This window comes from Coregonus lavaretus (assembly GCF_964263955.1).
Source record: "Coregonus lavaretus genome assembly, contig: HAP1_SCAFFOLD_872, whole genome shotgun sequence".
Lineage (NCBI taxonomy): Eukaryota > Metazoa > Chordata > Actinopteri > Salmoniformes > Salmonidae > Coregonus > Coregonus lavaretus.
In genome coordinates, this window is record NW_028162497.1 from 175,001 (window position 1) to 194,119 (window position 19,119).

The window sequence follows — 19,119 nt, forward strand, 5'->3', positions numbered from 1 at the left end:
ACGGTAAGACCTAGTCTCCCCCTCAGCCTCAGGAGCCCAACGGCAGGCCTGGCCCTGATCCCCCCACGGTAAGACCTAGTCTCCCCCTCAGCCTCAGGAGCCCAACGGCAGGCCTGGCCCTGAACCCCCCACGGTAAGACCTAGTCTCCCCCTCAGCCTCAGGAGCCCAACGGCAGGCCTGGCCCTGATCCCCCCACGGTAAGACCTAGTCTCCCCCTCAGCCTCAGGAGCCCAACGGCAGGCCTGGCCCTGAACCCCCCACGGTAAGACCTAGTCTCCCCCTCAGCCTCAGGAGCCCAACGGCAGGCCTGGCCCTGAACCCCCCACGGTAAGACCTAGTCTCCCCCTCAGCCTCAGGAGCCCAACGGCAGGCCTGGCCCTGAACCCCCCACGGTAAGACCTAGTCTCCCCCTCAGCCTCAGGAGCCCAACGGCAGGCCTGGCCCTGAACCCCCCACGGTAAGACCTAGTCTCGTACAGCTGTAACTACCATACCCAGCATCAGAAGCACAACAACAGGTCGCCAGGTAAGAAGTGGTCCCACGCTTATCATACCTTTTAACATATCTACCACACTGTATCAACACACCCTTACATACACACAGTCAACCTTACTGTGCGCGCGCGCACACACACACACACACACACACACACACACACACACACACACACACACACACACACACACACACACACCACAAACACACACACACCTCATCCGTCACAAAGGTTGACAGATCATACCAGAAGTCCATATAGTGAACAAAAATATAAACGCAACATGCAACAATTTCAACGATTTTACTGAGCTACAGTTCATATAAGGAAATCAGTCAATTGAAATAAATTCATTAGGCCCTCGTCTATGGATTTCACATGACTTGGCAGGGGCGCAGCCAAGAATGAGTTTTTCCCCACAAAAGGGCTTTATTACAGACAGAAATACTCCTCCGTTTCATCAGCTGTCCGGGTGTCTGGTCTCAGACGATCCCGCAGGTGAAGAAGCCGGATTTGGAGGTCCTGGGCTGGCGTGCTTACACGTGGTCTTTGGTAATAAGGACGGTTGGACTTACTGCCAAATTCTCTAAAACGACGTTTGAGGCGGCTTATGGTAGAGAAATTAAAATGAAATTATCTGGCAACAGCTCTGGTGGACGTTCCTGCAGTCAGCATGTCAATTGGACGCTCCCTCAAAACTTTAGACAAAACTGCATATTTTAGAGTGGCCTTTTGTTATCCCCAGCACAAGGTGCACCTGTGTAATGATATTTCTCTTTAATCAGCTTCTTGATATGCCACACCTGTCAGGTGGCTGAATTATCTTGGCAAAGGAGAAATGCTCACTAACAGGGATGTAAACAAATTTGTTCAGAAAATAAAATTTGAGAGAAAAAGCTTTTTGTGCGTATGGAAAATGTCTGGGGTCTTTTATTTCAGCTCATGAAACATGGGACCAACACTTTACAAGTTGCGTTTATAATTTTGTTCAGTGTATATATACTGAACAAAAATATAAACGCAACATGCAACAAAGATTTTACTGAGTTACAGTTCACATAAAGAAATCAGTCAATTGAAATACATTCATTATGCACTAATCTATGGATTTCATATGACTGGGAATACAGATATGCATCTGTTGGTCACAGATACCTTAATAAAAAAAAAGGTAGGGCCGTGGATCAGAAAACCAGTCAGTATCTGGTGTGACCACCATTTTCCTCATGCAGAGTGACACATCTCCTTCACATAGAGTTGATCAGGCTGTTGATTGTGGCCTGTGGAATGTTGTCCCACTCCTCTTCAATGGTTGTGTGAAGTTGCTGGATATTGGCGGGAACTGGAACACGCTGTCGTACACGTCGATCCAGAGCATCCCAAACATGCTTAATGGGGGACATGTCTGGTGAGTATGCAGCTCATGGAAGAACTGGGACATTTTCAGTTTCCAGGAATTGTGTACAGATCCTTGCGACATGTGGCCGTGCATTATCATGCTGAAACATGAGATGAATGGCACGACAATTGGCCTCAGGATCTCATCAAGGTATCTCTGTTAAAATTAAAATTGCCATCGATAAAATGCAATAGGGTTCGTTGTCCACATCTTATGCCTGCCCATATTATAAACACACCGCTACCATGGAGCAATCCGTTCACAACATTTACATCAGCAAAGCGCTCGTCTACACAACGCCATACACGTGGTCTGCGGTTGTAAGGCCGGTTGGATGTACTGATGTACTAACTGTTAGTTAGGGTTAGGGTTAACCCTAACCCATTTACATTTTGCTCTTATCCAGAGCGACTTACAGTTAGTGAGTGCATATATTTTCATACTGGCCCCCCGTGGGAAACGAACCCACAACCCTGGCGTTGCAAGCGCCATGCTCTACCAACTGAGCTACAGGGGACTATAGTTATCAGATCATACCAGAAGTCCATATATAGTATAGTATTTGTTAGTTATCAGATCATACCAGAAGTCCATATATAGTATAGTATTTGTTAGTTATCAGATCATACCAGAAGTCCATATATAGTATTGTATTTGTTAGTTATCAGATCATACCAGAAGTCCATATATAGTATTGTATTTGTTAGTTATCAGATCATACCAGAAGTCCATATATAGTATAGTATTTGTTAGTTATCAGATCATACCAGAAGTCCGTATATAGTATAGTATGTATTGTAAGTTAACAGAGTATATACGTCCATTTGTCTCTACTAGCCTGCTGTGTTTAGCTGTGTATTAAATGACACCCTATTCAAAAGTAGTGCACTATAAAGGGAACACCTGGTCAAAAGTAGTGCACTATAAAGGGAACACCTGGTCAATAGTAGTGCACTATAAAGGGAACACCTGGTCAAAAGTAGTGCACTATAAAGGGAACACCTGGTCAAAAGTAGTGCACTATAAAGGGAACACCTGGTCAATAGTAGTGCACTATAAAGGGAACACCTGGTCAAAAGTAGTGCACTATAAAGGGAACACCTGGTCAATAGTAGTGCACTATAAAGGGAACACCTGGTCAAAAGTAGTGCACTATAAAGGGAACACCTGGTCAAAAGTAGTGCACTATAAAGGGAACACCTGGTCAATAGTAGTGCACTATAAAGGGAACACCTGGTCAAAAGTAGTGCACTATAAAGGGAACACCTGGTCAATAGTAGTGCACTATAAAGGGAACACCTGGTCAATAGTAGTGCACTATAAAGGGAACACCTGGTCAATGGTAGTGCACTATAAAGGGAACACCTGGTCAATAGTAGTGCACTATAAAGGGAACACCTGGTCAAAAGTAGTGCACTATAAAGGGAACACCTGGTCAATAGTAGTGCACTATAAAGGGAACACCTGGTCAATAGTAGTGCACTATAAAGGGAACACCTGGTCAATAGTAGTGCACTATAAAGGGAATATATTGCCATTTGGGACGCGGGCTGCCAAGTTTCCCCTCTGGCTAGGGGTAACAGCTATGAAATAGATGGACTTTTATGATGACAGCGCTGCTTATTGCATGGCTTTTACTGCGGCCGTGGACAGGTCTTTAGAGGGTGGTAATACATTCGGCCTATCTCTAGATCAGGGGTCTCCAACCTTTTCTAGCATGAGAGCTACCTTTTTAAAAATGTAATGTTTCGGGAGCTTCTCATTTATTTATATTTTTCAAATAGACACATTCTTCTCTTCTCCCCTGCAGATCTTCCCCCGAGTCCTTAGTGGACAAAACAAAGTAGTACACTATGTGTTCTGTCAATATACAGTGGGGGAAAAAAGTATTTAGTCAGCCACCAATTGTGCAAGTTCTCCCACTTAAAAAGATGAGAGAGGCCTGTAATTTTCATCATAGGTACACGTCAACTATGACAGACAAAATGAGGGAAAAAAATCCAGAAAATCACAATTTTTAATGAATTTATTTGCAAAAATTGTGGAAAATAAGTATTTGGTCAATAACAAAAGTTTCTCAATACTTTGTTATATACCCTTTGTTGGCAATGACACAGGTCAAACGTTTTCTGGAAGTCTTCACAAGGTTTTCACACACTGTTGCTGGTATTTTGGCCCATTCCTCCATGCAGATCTCCTCTAGAGCAGTGATGTTTTGGGCCTGTCGCTGGGCAACACGGACTTTCAACTCCCTCCAAAGATTTTCTATGGGGTTGAGATCTGGAGACTGGCTAGGCCACTCCAGGACCTTGAAATGCTTCTTACGAAGCCACTCCTTCGTTGCCCGGGCGGTGTGTTTGGGATCATTGTCATGCTGAAAGACCCAGCCACGTTTCATCTTCAATGCCCTTGCTGATGGAAGGAGGTTTTCACTCAAAATCTCACGATACATGGCCCCATTCATTCTTTCCTTTACAAGGATCAGTCGTCCTGGTCCCTTTGCAGAAAAACAGCCCGAAAGCATGATGTTTCCACCCCCATGCTTCACAGTAGGTATGGTGTTCTTTGGATGCAACTCAGCATGCAGATTCAGTCTTCCCAGCCTGGTGCAGGTCTACAATTTTGTTTCTGGTGTCCTTTGACAGCTCTTTGGTCTTGGCCATAGTGGAGTTTGGAGTGTGACTGTTTGAGGTTGTGGACAGGTGTCTTTTATTACTGATAACAAGTTCAAACAGGTGCCATTAATACAGGTAACGAGTGGAGGACAGAGGAGCCTCTTAAAGAAGAAGTTACAGGTCTGTGAGAGCCAGAAATCTTGCTTGTTTGTAGGTGACCAAATACTTATTTTCCACCATAATTTGCAAATAAATTCATTAAAAATCCTACAATGTGATTTTCTGGATTTTTATTTCTTAATTTGTCTGTCATAGTTGACGTGTACCTATGATGAAAATTACAGGCCTCTCTCATCTTTTTAAGTGGGAGAACTTGCACAATTGGTGGCTGACTAAATATTTTTTTCCCCACTGTACCTGGTCAAATAATGGTTCATAAACTACCCTAAGTGGGGCCCTATAAAATCTGTGATATTTCCCCCCAAAATCTGTTTTATATTTTCACAAATTATGTTTTTTTTAGTTTTTAGTTTTCCTGGTTTTAGATTTACCTCATTGTAAGCTGCAGACCCTTTTATCTACCAAGAGAGTTCTCATCAGTAATTATCACGGCCGTCTACATCCTGTCCCAAGCCAACACCCCTCAGGCACTCAACTAACTGTATGGGGCCATAAACAAACAAGAACCCGCCCCACGGAGAGGTAGCATTTCTGGTGGGCGTAGACTTTAACGCGGAGACTTGAGACAGTCCTACCTCACCTCTACCGCCACGACTCCTGTGCCACTAGGGGGGTGCTAAAACTCATCCTCCCTTGGGAAATGACTGACCTTTATTCTCCTGCTTCCTGTTTACAAACACAAAGCTCAAACAGGAAGTACCAGTGACACGCTCAATACGGAAGTGGTCCGATGAAGCAGAAGCGAGGCTACAGGACTGTTTTGCTAGTACAGACTGGGATATGTTCCGGGATTCATCCGATAGCATCGAGGCGTTTACCACAACAGTCACAGGCTTCATCACTAAGTGCATAGACGACGTCATCCCCACAGTGACTATATGAACGTATCCAAACCAAAAACCATGGATTGCAGGCCATATTCACGCTGGGCTGAAGGCTAGAGCTACCGCTTACAATGAACGGGACACGGACACATACAAGAAATCCCGCTACGACCTCCGACGAGACATCAAACATGCGAAAGGAAAACATAGAGGAGGAAGGTGGAATCCTATTACACCGGTTACGACGCTCGTTGTATTAGGAGGAAGGTGGAATCCTATTACACCGGCTACGACGCTCGTTGTATTAGGAGGAAGGTGGAATCCTATTACACCGGTTACGACGCTCGTTGTATTAGGAGGAAGGTGGAATGCTATTACACCGGTTACGACGCTCGTTGTATTAGGAGGAAGGTGGAATCCTATTACACCAGCTACGACGCTCGTTGTATTAGGAGGAAGGTGGAATCCTATTACACCGGTTACGACGCTCGTTGTATTAGGAGGAAGGTGGAATCCTATTACACCGGTTACGACGCTCGTTGTATTAGGAGGAAGGTGTAATCCTATTACACCGGTTACGACGCTCGTTGTATTAGGAGGAAGGTGGAATCCTATTACACCGGTTACGACGCTCGTTGTATTAGGAGGAAGGTGGAATCCTATTACACCGGTTACGACGCTCGTTGTAATAGGAGGAAGGTGGAATCCTATTACACCGGTTACGACGCTCATTGTATTGGGCAGGGCTTGCAGATGATAACGGATTACAAAGGGAAAGGTGCCCAGTGATGCAGAACTCCCCAAACGAGCTAAATGCCTTTTTATGCTCGCTTCGGGGAATACAACACTGAGTCTTGCGTGAAAGACCCTGTTGTTCCGGATGACTGTGTGATCTCTCTATCCATATTGATCTGGTACTGGTACTTCCTGTATATAACTCCATTCATGTGTATTTTATTCCTCTTTTGTTACTATTTTTCATTGTATTTTTGAACTCTGGCAGGCAGCAGAGCTAGCTAGGATGAATCAGGTGTAACTGCTTGGGATATGGCTGGCTGGCTGGCTGGCTGGCAGCAGCAGGATCACCATCCTATCTCCCTTGCCTCTGGGATGGTTGCATGGGAGAATGTTGTACTAGATAGCTAACATTTTGGATCCTTCTCGTTTGATCAAATGCTCACACAGACGTTTGCCAACGTGGTCTCTTCTTGGCCGACGTGGGCGGTTTTATTTGTGAAGTTTTTTTTTTTTAAGCTTTGACAGCGCTACTGACCGTAGTGGTGCCACTTGGCTTGTGCAAATTCAGCGCACACAGCATTCTATACTAGCTTATTTGACATGCATCAAATTGACGCTTATCTTTTTTTGACACGCAAGAGACCCAAAAAGCGTTCCATATTCTTCATCTTTCTACCCCTCAGATTTCGCTTGATTTGCAGTATCTTTAAAAAATATATATATTTATCATCAAATAGACACATCTTTACCCTCTGAATATTCAGACTGCTCCAAATTCTACTAACATATATCAAAAAGTAGTGAATCATCCCTGCATGGTGCCAATATAAACAAAGAGAGGTAGAGATGTATGTGGGCCTCTGTAGCTCAGCTGGTAGAGCATGGCGCTTGTAACGCCAGGGTAGTGGGTTCGATACCCGGGACCACCCATACACAAAAATGTATGCACACATGACTGTAAGTCGCTTTGGATAAAAGCGTCTGCTAAATGGCATATTATATATTATATTATTATTATATTATATGCTGTTCTGTAATGTTACGGTTAGTTCCACCAGGATGTCCTGGTTGACTAGGGTCAGAGTTGTTCTTCTCTGTTCTGTTGTTGTGGGTTAGAGAACAAGGTAGAAACATTCCACAGGTATCAGGTGGCCTCTCTTTGATTCTCTCTCCATTTCGGGGTAATTTATGTGTCCAGGGGAGATTGAGATAGAGGGATGGGAAGATGGGAGGAGGGGAGTGCTCCTTTTTTGGGGCGCTTCTGACCTGATTGACTCCTATCCTGTTCATGGACCGCGTCCCAAATTGCACCCTATTCCCTATATAGTGCACTACTTTGGAACAGGGCTGGCGTCGGAACAGAGTGCACTATATAGGGAATAGGGTGCCATTTGGGACACAGCCAGTGACTCCTATCCTGTTCGCGGCCTCTGCGGCATCACAGTCACGTTTTTGTGGACACAGGCTGTCAGATAATGTTCTGTAACAAAGATGGATGATCCCTTTCAACTCTTTCTCCAGAGGTCAGGGGGTCCCTTCTCTACCCCTTATCCTTCCCTCCCCTCTCTCACATCTGTCCCTGTGCTCCCCTTACTTCATCCCCTCTACCTCTCCAACACCCTCCACGAGGCTAACCCCCCTCTACCTCTCCAACACCCTCCAGTAGGCTAACCCCCCTCTACCTCTCCAACACCCTCCAGTAGGCTAACCCCCCTCTACCTCTCCAACACCCTCCACTAGGCTAACCCCCCTCTACCTCTCCAACACCCTCCACGAGGCTAACCCCCCTCTACCTCTCCAACACCCTCCACGAGGCTAACCCCCCTCTACCTCTCCAACACCCTCCACTAGGCTAACCCCCCTCTACCTCTCCAACACCCTCCACGAGGCTAAACCCCCTCTACTTGTCCAACGCCCTCCAGTAGGGTAACCCCCCTCTACCTCTCCAACACCCTCCACGAGGCTAACCCCCCTCTACCTCTCCAACACCCTCCACTAGGCTAACCCCCCTCTACCTCTCCAACACCCTCCACGAGGCTAACCCCCCTCTACCTCTCCAACACCCTCCACGAGGCTAACCCCCCTCTACCTCTCCAACACCCTCCACGAGGCTAACCCCCCTCTACCTCTCCAACACCCTCCACGAGGCTAAACCCCCTCCGAAGTCCATCCTTCTCTACACCTTGACTCACTAGGTGACAGGAGCGTAGTGGCGGCAGGTAGCTTAGTGGTTAAGAGCGTCGTGCCAGTAACCGAAAGGTCGCTGGTTCTAATCCCTGAGCCGACTAGGTGGGGGAAAAAAATCTGTAGATGTGCCCTTGAGCAAGGCACTTAACCCTAATTGCTCCTGTAAGTCGCTCTGGATAAGAGCGTCTGCTAAATATGTAAAATGTAAATGTAAGAGCGTGACACAGAACCCAGACCACACGTCCAACCAACACTCTCTTAGCGCTGTGTCAGTGTTCCGGAACACTCCCTTAGCATTCCGGAAGGAAGGGGACAGAACACTCCTGTGTGTGAAACATCAGTTTCCTGGCTTCCTCACTCCCCATATTATTTACCTCTTCTGTCTCTTTTGTCCTCTTCCCGTTCCACTTCTTTCTGTTTGTGTATTCATTCCACATTAACCTGAGTGTTGTTGTTTTGGTGGAAGCGGAGGTTAGTTTCCCCAGTCTTCCCCACACACCTGCTTCCTCCACTCTACCTTCCTCCCCTGATCTCAGAGGTCTTGATGGGGTCTTTCTGCTCTGCTCTGATTGGTTCAGATCAGCTGCTGTGTTTGATGAAAGGGTTTGTTTTCCTGCTGCTCTCCCAGCATCTCTCTCCCCATACACCCTCTCTCTCCCCATACACCCTCTCTCTCCCCATACACCCTCTCTCTCCCCATACACGGCAGGTAGCTTAGTGGGTAAGAGCGTTGTGCCAGTAACCGAAAGGTCGCTGGTTCTAATCCCCGAGCTGACTAGGTGAAAAATCTGTCGATGTGCCCTTGAGCAAGGCACTTAACCCTAATTGCTCCTGTAAGTCGCTCTGGATAAGAGCGTCTGCTAAATGACATAAAAAAATAAATAAAAAATATCCTCTCTCCCCATACATCCTCTCTCCCCATACACCCTCTCTCTCCCCATACACCCTCTCTCTCCCCATACATCCTCTCTCTCTCCCCATACGTCCTCTCTCTCTCCCCATACGTCCTCTCTCTCCCCCATACACCCTCTCTCTCCCCATACACCCTCGCTCTCCCCATACACCCTCTCTCTCCCCATACACCCTCTCTCTCCCCATACATCCTCTCTCTCTCCCCATACGTCCTCTCTCTCCCCCATACACCCTCTCTCTCCCCATACACCCTCGCTCTCCCCATACACCCTCTCTCTCCCCATACGTCCTCTCTCTCCCCCATACACCCTCTCTCTCCCCATACATCCCATCTCTCTCCCCATACATCCTCTCTCTCCCCATACACCCTCTCTCTCTCCCCATACACCATCTCTCTCCCCATACACCATCTCTCTCCCCATACATCCTCTCTCTCTTTCTCTCATACACCCTCTCTCTCCCCATATGTCCTCTCTCTCTCCCCATACACCCTCTCTCTCCCCATACACCCTCTCTCTCCCCATACACCATCTCTCTCCCCATACACCATCTCCCTTCCCATACACCCTCTCTCTCTCTCTCTCTCTCTCTCTCTCTCTCCATACACCCTCGCTCCCTCCCCATACACCCTCTCTCTCTCTCCCCCTCAACCCCTCCCATCTATATGTGAAGACCATCCAGTCCCATCCTTCAGCTACCCTCAACCCCAATGCCAACTTTTCTCTCTCTCTCTCTCTCTCTCTCTCTCTCTCTCTCTCTCTCTCTCTCTCTCTCTCTCTCTCTCTCTCTCTCTCTCTCTCTCTCTCTCTCTCTCTCTCTCTCTCTCTCTCTCTCTCTCTCTCCATCTCTCCCTCTCCATCTCTCTCCCTCTCTCTCTCTCTCTCTCTCTCTCCCTCTCTCTCTCTCTCTCTCTCTCTCTCTGTCTCTATTATTCAAAGTCATGATATTATTATATCCACTTCCTAACTTCACTCAGAACTTCCAGGTCTCCAGTTTGATAAGAAGTAGATCATGTGATCACAAGGCCCTACCCCATTCCCTCTGTATGAGTCACTGTGCTTGTCAATAAGATAGTTATTTGTTTCTTAAGTTATGCTTATCCTTTATTTTTCCCTCGAGAGCCAATCAACGCTCTGAGTTGTTTTTACCTCTGGGGTCTGGTGTTTGTGGGAGGGAAGAGAGGGAATCTCCCTGGTCGTCTGATTGGGTCTCAGAGGTGGTCAGTTGATCTGATTGGAAGGGAGGTTGTTGAATAGAGCAGAAGTCTTATTATTGAACCGTAATAGAGTATGCAACAGAGCTCTGTGACAACATGATCTCTGCCTGAAGCCAGTTTAAGACCAGTTAGAAGACAGGCAGCTTACTGGGAGCACTGGGTAGAGGAGCTCTGTCAGGTCACCAGACTTTGCCCTAGAACTGATGGCTTAGAGAGAGATGAAAGGAGTGAGGGATAGAGGGAGCGAAAGAGAGAAGAATATAGAGGGGAGGGAGGGATAGAGGGAAGGATATAGGAGAGAGATAGAGGGATAGAGGGAAGGATAGGAGCGAGGGATAGAGGGAAGGATATAGGAGAGAGATAGAGGGATAGAGGGAAGGATATAGGAGAGAGATAGAGGGAAGGATATATGAGAGAGGGCGAGTGATAGAGGGAAGGATATATGAGAGGGAGAGCGAGGGATAGAGGGAAGGATATAGGAGAGAGATAGAGGGAAGGATATAGGAGAGAGATAGAGGGAAGGATATAGGAGAGAGATAGAGGGAAGGATATAGGAGAGAGATAGAGGGAAGGATATAGGAGAGAGATAGAGGGAAGGATATAGGAGAGAGATAGAGGGAATGATATAGGATAGAGATAGAGGGAAGGATATAGGAGAGAGAGAGTGAGGGATAGAGGGAAGGATATAGAAGAGAGATAGCGAGGGATAGAGGGAAGGATATATGAGAGGGATAGAGGTTTAAGAGAAGTGAGATCTGATGTGCATCCCCAGGCTGCTAGCTAAAGACACACCAGATCGATGCCACACACACACACTGTACATACACACACATACCCTGGTCCCCCTCCTTCCCTTGTTGTGTGTGAGTTTTAGAGGCTTCCTTCATCAGTAACGCTGCCAGATTTATTGTCCCATCTGGGCTGCCGAGAGAGGGAGAGAGAGTGTTAGATGAACGATGTCAATTGGGGGTTTGTGAATGAGAGGCTGATCGATTTTAAGCATAGAACCGTTTTAAATTGAAGACAGACTTGGTAGCTGGGGCCCAGATATTTTTTAAATCCATAGTCTCTCCAGGTGATAGGTGTTTGATAGGTGTTCGAGTCTCTCCAGGTGATAGGTGTTTGATAGGTGTTCGAGGTGTGGTCTAGGTGGTAGGGTCGTTGATATTTATTCATCTGTAGTCAGTAGGTGTAGCTTAAGGCAGAGATTCTAACCTCCCCCCATAGCCGTTCCGTGGATTTGATCTATTCCGTAGCTAGCATCGCCTGATTCAACTCGTCAACTAATTGTCAAGCCCTTGATTAGATGAATCAGGTGAGCTTGTCTGGGTGTCCCCGAGGAGATGTTTGAGAACGTAGCTATTTATGTATCCATTATGGTTCCAACTGCACCCACCTGGTAGCGGACCTGGTAGCAGACCTGGTAGCAGACGTCTATTACATTTATATTTTAAATGTTTCATACTGGCCCCCCCGTGGGAATCGAACCCACAACCCTGGCATTGCGAGCACCATGCTCCACCAACTGAGCTACAGGAGGCTAGTAGACAGTTTGACGTAGGTATTTATTTATTGGTAGTTGCTAGGTGATTGATGTAGGTATATTTATTTGTCCATCTTCCAGTAGGTGTTTGACGTAGATATTTATTTATCTAATATGGTTCCAGCAGCACCTCAGGTCATTAGCCCTCCAGTCCCCTGGGGGGCGCTGTCTTCTCTGTCTCAGTCTCACAGCACGCTAATTGGACTGGGAGTATTTACTGCTCTCTCTAACCCTCTGGGGTTAATACAGGAACACAATACTGTTATTTTTCATGTAGCGCTTTAGCTAACGCTGTAATTCAACTCTTCCTGTGGGGAACGGTGAGGTTGAGTGTGTGCAGCCCCAGCTAAGACATTACATTTACATTTTAGTCATTTAGCAGACGCTCTTATCCACAGCCACTTACAGTTAGTGAGTGCATACATTTATTTATTTTATTTTTATTTTTTTTTTTAAGAGATGAAGCTCATGAACAAATATCAGTGATGCCTTAATTCACTGTAGGAGACTGATTTACCAGAGTAAATATCACATATCAGTGATGCCTTAATTCACTGTAGGAGACTGATTAACCAGAGTAAACATATCTCTTCTTTCTTCTCTCTAAGATATTAATTATGTCCCAAATGGCACCCTATTCCCTATATAGTGCACTTCTTTTGACCTGGACCCAACATAAAGGGAACAGGGCACCATTCTGGACGCAAATTCTGTTTAATCTCAGTCCGTTTTAGACAGGTCTTTGTGAAGAAGCCGTTGGTATTAACCTCTAGACATGTTGTTTCTATTGTAATGTCTTTATTCATTCCTGGTTCAGACCCCCCAGCCTCTAGAAATGCCATCCATCACAACATTAAGTCCACGAGTGATTAGTCAAATCAAAGAAAAATCAGTGTGTATGTTCAACGTGTCTGTTCATCATCCCCCCCAGCAGCAGTCTAGCAGGGAACACTTAGTGGATGAGTTCTTGTGTCATTATTAATATCTCTTAATAGAGACTTGTTTTATGTAGCTTAGTTTTGTGCAATGATTTGATTTGACTAAATGAATAGCTGACTCAAAGTTTCATGTATTATCATAATTGTTCATGGTAGGCAGGGACATCCGTTTTACTTTAAGTGATGTTCTCAACATAAATGAGCTTTTGAGTTAAAATAGGCAAAAACCGCAATCTGGACAAACAGCTTGTTGTTTGATGTGTTTTTCTTGTTGATTTCTTACCAGCAGTATATGTTGGCTTCCAGCACAATATTTTAGAGAAACTCTATAGGTTTGCTCATGCTTTACGACGCGTGTCGTGTTTGTCGTTAAATGGAAATGCTAAGCAGTGTGATGATAGATGTGTATAATTTCTTTAGTCCATTAATCCTATTGTAATTAATAGAGGGTGGGGTGTGCAGTAGACATAAAATATCCAGTCTAAGTTGTGTCCCAAATGGCACCAATATAGTGCACTCCTTTTGACCAGGGTGTCATGACTTCCTCCGAAGCTGCCTCCTCTCCTTGTTCGGGCTTCGGCGTTCGTCGTCACCGGCCTTCTAGCCACTGCCGCTCCTCATCTCATCATTCCATTTGTTTTGTCTTGTTTATTACACACACCTGGTTCATATCCCCTCATCAGTACCTGTATAAGTGTTCCCTCTGCCCCCTTGTCCTGGTTCATATCCCCTCATCAGTACCTGTGTAAGTGTTCCCTCTGCCCCCTTGTCCTGGTTCATATCCCCTCATCAGTACCTGTATAAGTGTTCCCTCTGCCCCCTTGTCCTGGTTCATATCCCCTCATCAGTACCTGTATAAGTGTTCCCTCTGCCCCCTTGTCCTGGTTCATATCCCCTCATCAGTACCTGTATAAGTGTTCCCTCTGCCCCCCTTGTCCTGGTTCATATCCCCTCATCAGTACCTGTTTAAGTGTTCCCTCTGCCCCCTTGTCCTGGTTCATATCCCCTCATCAGTACCTGTGTAAGTGTTCCCTCTGCCCCCTTGTCCTGGTTCATATCCCCTCATCAGTACCTGTATAAGTGTTCCCTCTGCCCCCTTGTCCTGGTTCATATCCCCTCATCAGTACCTGTATAAGTGTTCCCTCTGCCCCCTTGTCCTGGTTCATATCCCCTCATCAGTACCTGTATAAGTGTTCCCTCTGCCCCCTTGTCCTGGTTCATATCCCCTCATCAGTACCTGTAATAGTGTTCCCTCTGCCCCCTTGTCCTGGTTCATATCCCCTCATCAGTACCTGTATAAGTGTTCCCTCTGCCCCCTTGTCTTTGTGTGTGATTGTTTATTGTGGAGAGTAGTGGAGCTCCTTGTATTTTGTATCGCTGGGATATTTCCCTGTGTGCCTTGTATTTTCCAGTGTGCCTTGTATTTCCCAGTGTGCCTTGTATTTTCCAGTGTGCCTTGTATTTCCCAGTGCGCCTTGTATTTCCCCGTGTGCCTTGTATTTCCCAGTGCGCCTTGTATTTCCCAGTGCGCCTTGTATTTCCCCGTGTGCCTTGTATTTCCCAGTGTGCCTTGTATTTCCCAGTGTGCCTTGTATTTCCCTGTGTGCCTTGTATTTCCCAGTGTGCCTTGTATTTCCCAGTGTGCCTTGTATTTCCCAGTGTGCCTTGTATTTCCCAGTGTGCCTTGTATTTTTGTATTTAGGTAGTGCACTATATAGGGAATAGGGTGACATTTGGGACACATCCTAATAGAGTTCTGGGATGGTCTCAGGCCCTATATGCAGAATGAAGGGAGTCGTTTAGTCAAGCCTCCTTCTCCTCTCTCTACCAAAAATAGCTCAGGTAAAAGGAATCACTCTCTCTTTTCCTGTGGGCATTTGATTATCCCCTCCTGTTCTTTCTTCTGTCTAATCTTAACCCAACCCTACCAACCCACCCAACCCACCCAACCCTACCAACCCAACCAACCCAATCCTACCAACCCTAACAACCCAACCAACCCTACCAACCCTATCAACCCAACCCTACAAACCCAACCAACCCTACCAACCCAACCAACCCAACCCTACCAACCCTACCAACCCAACCCAACCCTACCAACCCAACCAACCCAACCAACCCAACCCTACCAACCCACCCAACCAACCCTACCAACCCAACCCTACCAACATAAACATAAAAATGGTTTACATAAATCAAACGCCCCAAGCGTCAAACGAAATCACTCACAAAGACAAGGGGAACAGAGGGAACACTTATACACATACTAATTAGGCGAGTGAGATGAGTGTGATTGACAAGACATGACAAGTGGAGTGATGAGTAATGTAATGTAAATGTAATGTAAATGATGAGAATGGGATCGGCAGTAGCTAGTACTCTGGTGACGACGAACGCCGAAGCCTGCCCGAACCAGGAGGGGGGGCAGCCTCGGCGGAAGTCGTGACAGTACCCCCCCCGACGCGCGGCTCCAGCAGTACGCCGACCCCGGCCTCGGGGACAGCCAGGAGGACGTGGAGCAGGGCGAGTCGGATGGCGACGGTGGAAATCCCTCAACAGGGAGGGATCGAGGATGTCCCGCCTTGGGACCCAGCACCGTTCCTCTGGACCGTACCCCTCCTACTCCACGAGATACTGAAGGCTCCCCACCCCACGCCTCAAATCCAGGATTGAACGGACCGAGTACGCTGAGGCCCCTTCAATGTCCAGAGGAGGTGGAGGAATCTCCCGTACCTCAGACTCCTAGAGCGGACCAGCTACCACCGGCCTGAGGAGAGACACATGAAACGAGGGGTTAATACGGTAATCAGGGGGGAATAACAACCTCTCCTCAGGACTTTAAACGGCCCCACAAACCGTAGGCTCAGCTTCCGGCAGGGCAGGTGTAGGGGCAGATTCCGGGTCGAGAACCAGACCCGATCCCCCGGTACGAACACCGGTGCTTCCCTGCGGTGGCGGTCAGCGTTGGCCTTCTGACAGCGCACGGCGCGCTGGAGGCGAACGTGGGCAACGTCCCAAGTCTCCTCCGCGCGCCGAAACCAGTCATCCACCGCAGGAGCCTCGGTCTGGCTCTGGTGCCACGGTGCCAGGACCGGTTGGTAACCCAAAACACATTGGAAGGGTGTTAGGTTAGTGAAGGAGTGGCGGAGAGAGTTCTGAGCATATTCTGCCCATGGCAGGAACACCGACCACTCCCCCGGCCGGTCCTGACATTAGGTCCGCAGGAACCTACCCACATCTTGATTCACCCTTTCCACCTGCCCATTACTGTCGGGGTGAAATCCAGAGGTCAGGCTGACCGAGACCCCCAGACGTTCCATGAACGCCTTCCAGACTCTAGACGTGAACTGGGGACCTTGGTCGGACACTATATCCTCTGGTAAACCGTAGTGCTGGAAGACGTGAGTAAACAGAGGTAGGGCCGTGGGGAGACCGGGCAGAGGAAGGAGGCGACAGGACTTTGAGAAGCGGTCCACAACGACCAGGATAGTGGTGTTACCTTGGGAGGGGGGAAGATCAGTGAGAAAATCAATACTCAGGTGAGACCATGGTCGTTGTGGAACTGGTAAAGGTTGTAGCTTACCCGCTGGGAGGTGCCTAGGTGCCTTACTCTGGGCGCACACTGAGCATGAGGAAGCACCCTCACGTCCTTAGCCAAGGTAGGCCACAAGTACTTGTCGGTCAGGCAGTGCATTGTACGACCGATACCTGGATGACCAGAGGAGGGTGACGTGTGTGCCCAGTAGATCAGACGATCACGGATAAGCGCAGGCACGTACTGCAGCCCAGCTGGACACTGCGGTGGAGATGGATCTGTGCGTAATGCCTGCGCTATATCTGCGTCCATCGCCCATACTACCGGCGCCACAATGCATGAGGCCGGGAGTATTGGGGTGTTGTCTCTGGGCTTCTCCTCTGTGTCATACAGCTCAGACAGTGCATCTGCCTTCACATTCTTTGTACCCGGAATGTATGAGAGTGTGAAATCAAACCGGGTGAAGAAGAGGGCCCACCTGGCCTGGCGAGGATTCAGCCTCCTCGCTGCCCGAATGTACTCCAGGTTACGGTGGTCTGTCCAGACGAGGAAAGGGTGTTTCGCCCCTTCGAGCCAATGTCTCCACACCGTCAAAGCTCGGACAACGGCCAGCAGCTCCCGATCACCAACGCCATAGTTCTGCTCCGCCGAGCTGAGCTTCTTAGAAAAGAAGGCACAGGTGCGGAGCTTGGGTGGCATGCCTGAGCGTTGGGATAAGACGGCTCCTATCCCTACCTCGGACGCATCCACCCTCACTACGAACGGTAGTGATGGATCGGGGTGAGCCAGTACCGGGGCTGAGGTGAACAGACCCCGCAATCTACTGAAGGCCAAATCAGCCTCAGCAGACCAGCGGAGCCGGGACGGCCCATCCTTCAACAAGGAGGTAATGGGAGCTGCGACCTTGCCAAAGCCCCGAATAAACCTTCGATAGTAGTTGGCAAAGCCAAGGAAGCGCTGCACCTCCTTTACCGTGGTTGGAGTCGGCCAATTACGGAAGGCTGCAATGCGGTCTCCCTCCATCTCCACACCTGTGGTGGTGATGTGAAATCCGAGGAAGGAGATTGACTGCTGGGAAAACTCACACTTCTCTGCCTTGGCATAAAGATCATTTTCCAGCATTCGGACTAGTATCTAGCGAACCAGGGACACATGCTCGGCGCGCGTAGCGGAATACACCAGGATGTCATCGATGTAGACCACCACACTGCGACCAAGCATATCCCGAAACACCTAGTTCACAAAGGACTGGAAAACGGATGGAGCATTCATCAAACCGTAGGGCATCACCAGGTATTCATAATGCCCTGAGGTTGTGCTGAAAGCTGTTTTCCACTCATCCCTCCCGAATACGCACCAGGTTGTAGGCACTCCTGAGGTCTAATTTGGTGAAAAAGCGGGCCCCATGCATTGACTAAATCACTGAAGGAATGAGGGGAAGAGGATAACTAAATCGTACCGTCACATTATTCAGTGGTCGATAATCAATGCACGGGCGTAAACCGCCATCTTTCTTCTTCACAAAGAAGAAACTCGAGGAGGCAGGTGAAGTGGAGGGACGTATGTACCCCTGGCGCAGGGACTCGTGACATATATTTCCATTACCTCCGTTTCCGCCTGAGACAGGGGATACACATGACTCCTGGGAGGTACAGCGTCTACCCGAAGGTTTATCGCACAATCCCCCTCCCGATGAGGTGGTAATTTAGTCGCTTGCGTCTTGGAAAACGCGAGCGCCAGATCATGGTATTCGGGGGGAATACCATTCCGTGGTGGCACCAACGGAAACACCTAGACACCTACCTGGACACTCACGCGACCACCCCGTAAGAACCCTCTGCGGCCATGAGAAATTGGGGTTGTGAAGGGCTAACCACGGGATACCCAAGACTACAGGGTAAGCAGGAGACTCAATAATCATAAAGGTGATCTGCTCAACATGCGTCTCCTCCGTAATCATGGTGACTGGTACCGTAACTTCCTTAACCAACCCGGACCCTAATGTTCGACTATCAAGTGCTCTGATGGGGAGTGCAACTGCCCTGTCCATAAAATTCCCAGCTGCGCCTGAATCGACTAGCGCCTTACACTGGGAACCTACCAAATGATCAGGAAAGGAGATAGATTAAGTACAGTGCGCCACAAAGGGCTCTGAACACGTTTGGGTGTTCGTTACCTGGGGTGATGCATGAGTACCCTGCCTACCGCCTCCAGACGCAAAAGAACGTTGACTGCGACGTGAGGTGGATTGTCCCTTCGTGCCACCAGAGTGGCACTGTCACCTCAACCGGCGGCTCCCCCCAGCTCTCCTACCAGGACGTCCTCTGGCTGCTAGCAGAATGTCCAGCCGGATGGCCATGTCCACCAGTTGGGAGAACGATAGCATGGCATCCCGGCAGGCTAGCTCCCGTCGGACGTCCTCCCTTAGGTGGCACCGGAAATGGTCGATCAGGGCCCTCTCGTTCCACCCGGGACCCCGCTGCCAGCGTCTGGAACTCCAGCGCGTAGTCCTGAGCAGTCCTCGTCCCCTGCCTC

The 19,119-nt window shown here is 48.3% G+C and overlaps 1 protein-coding gene across 1 annotated transcript in view; it reads left to right on the plus strand.

Annotated features, from left to right (window-relative positions):
- Nucleotides 1-19,119, plus strand: part of LOC311119197 (partitioning defective 3 homolog B-like) — a gene marked incomplete at its 3' end in the record, with an annotated part of 178,511 nt that overhangs the window by 140,506 nt on the left and 18,886 nt on the right. The window contains exon 4 of the mRNA XM_084193931.1: nt 1-3. This exon is cut by the window's left edge and continues 113 nt beyond it. Within this exon, the coding sequence (XP_084050057.1) occupies nt 1-3 (3 nt within the window). The remainder of the gene's footprint in view (nt 4-19,119) is intronic.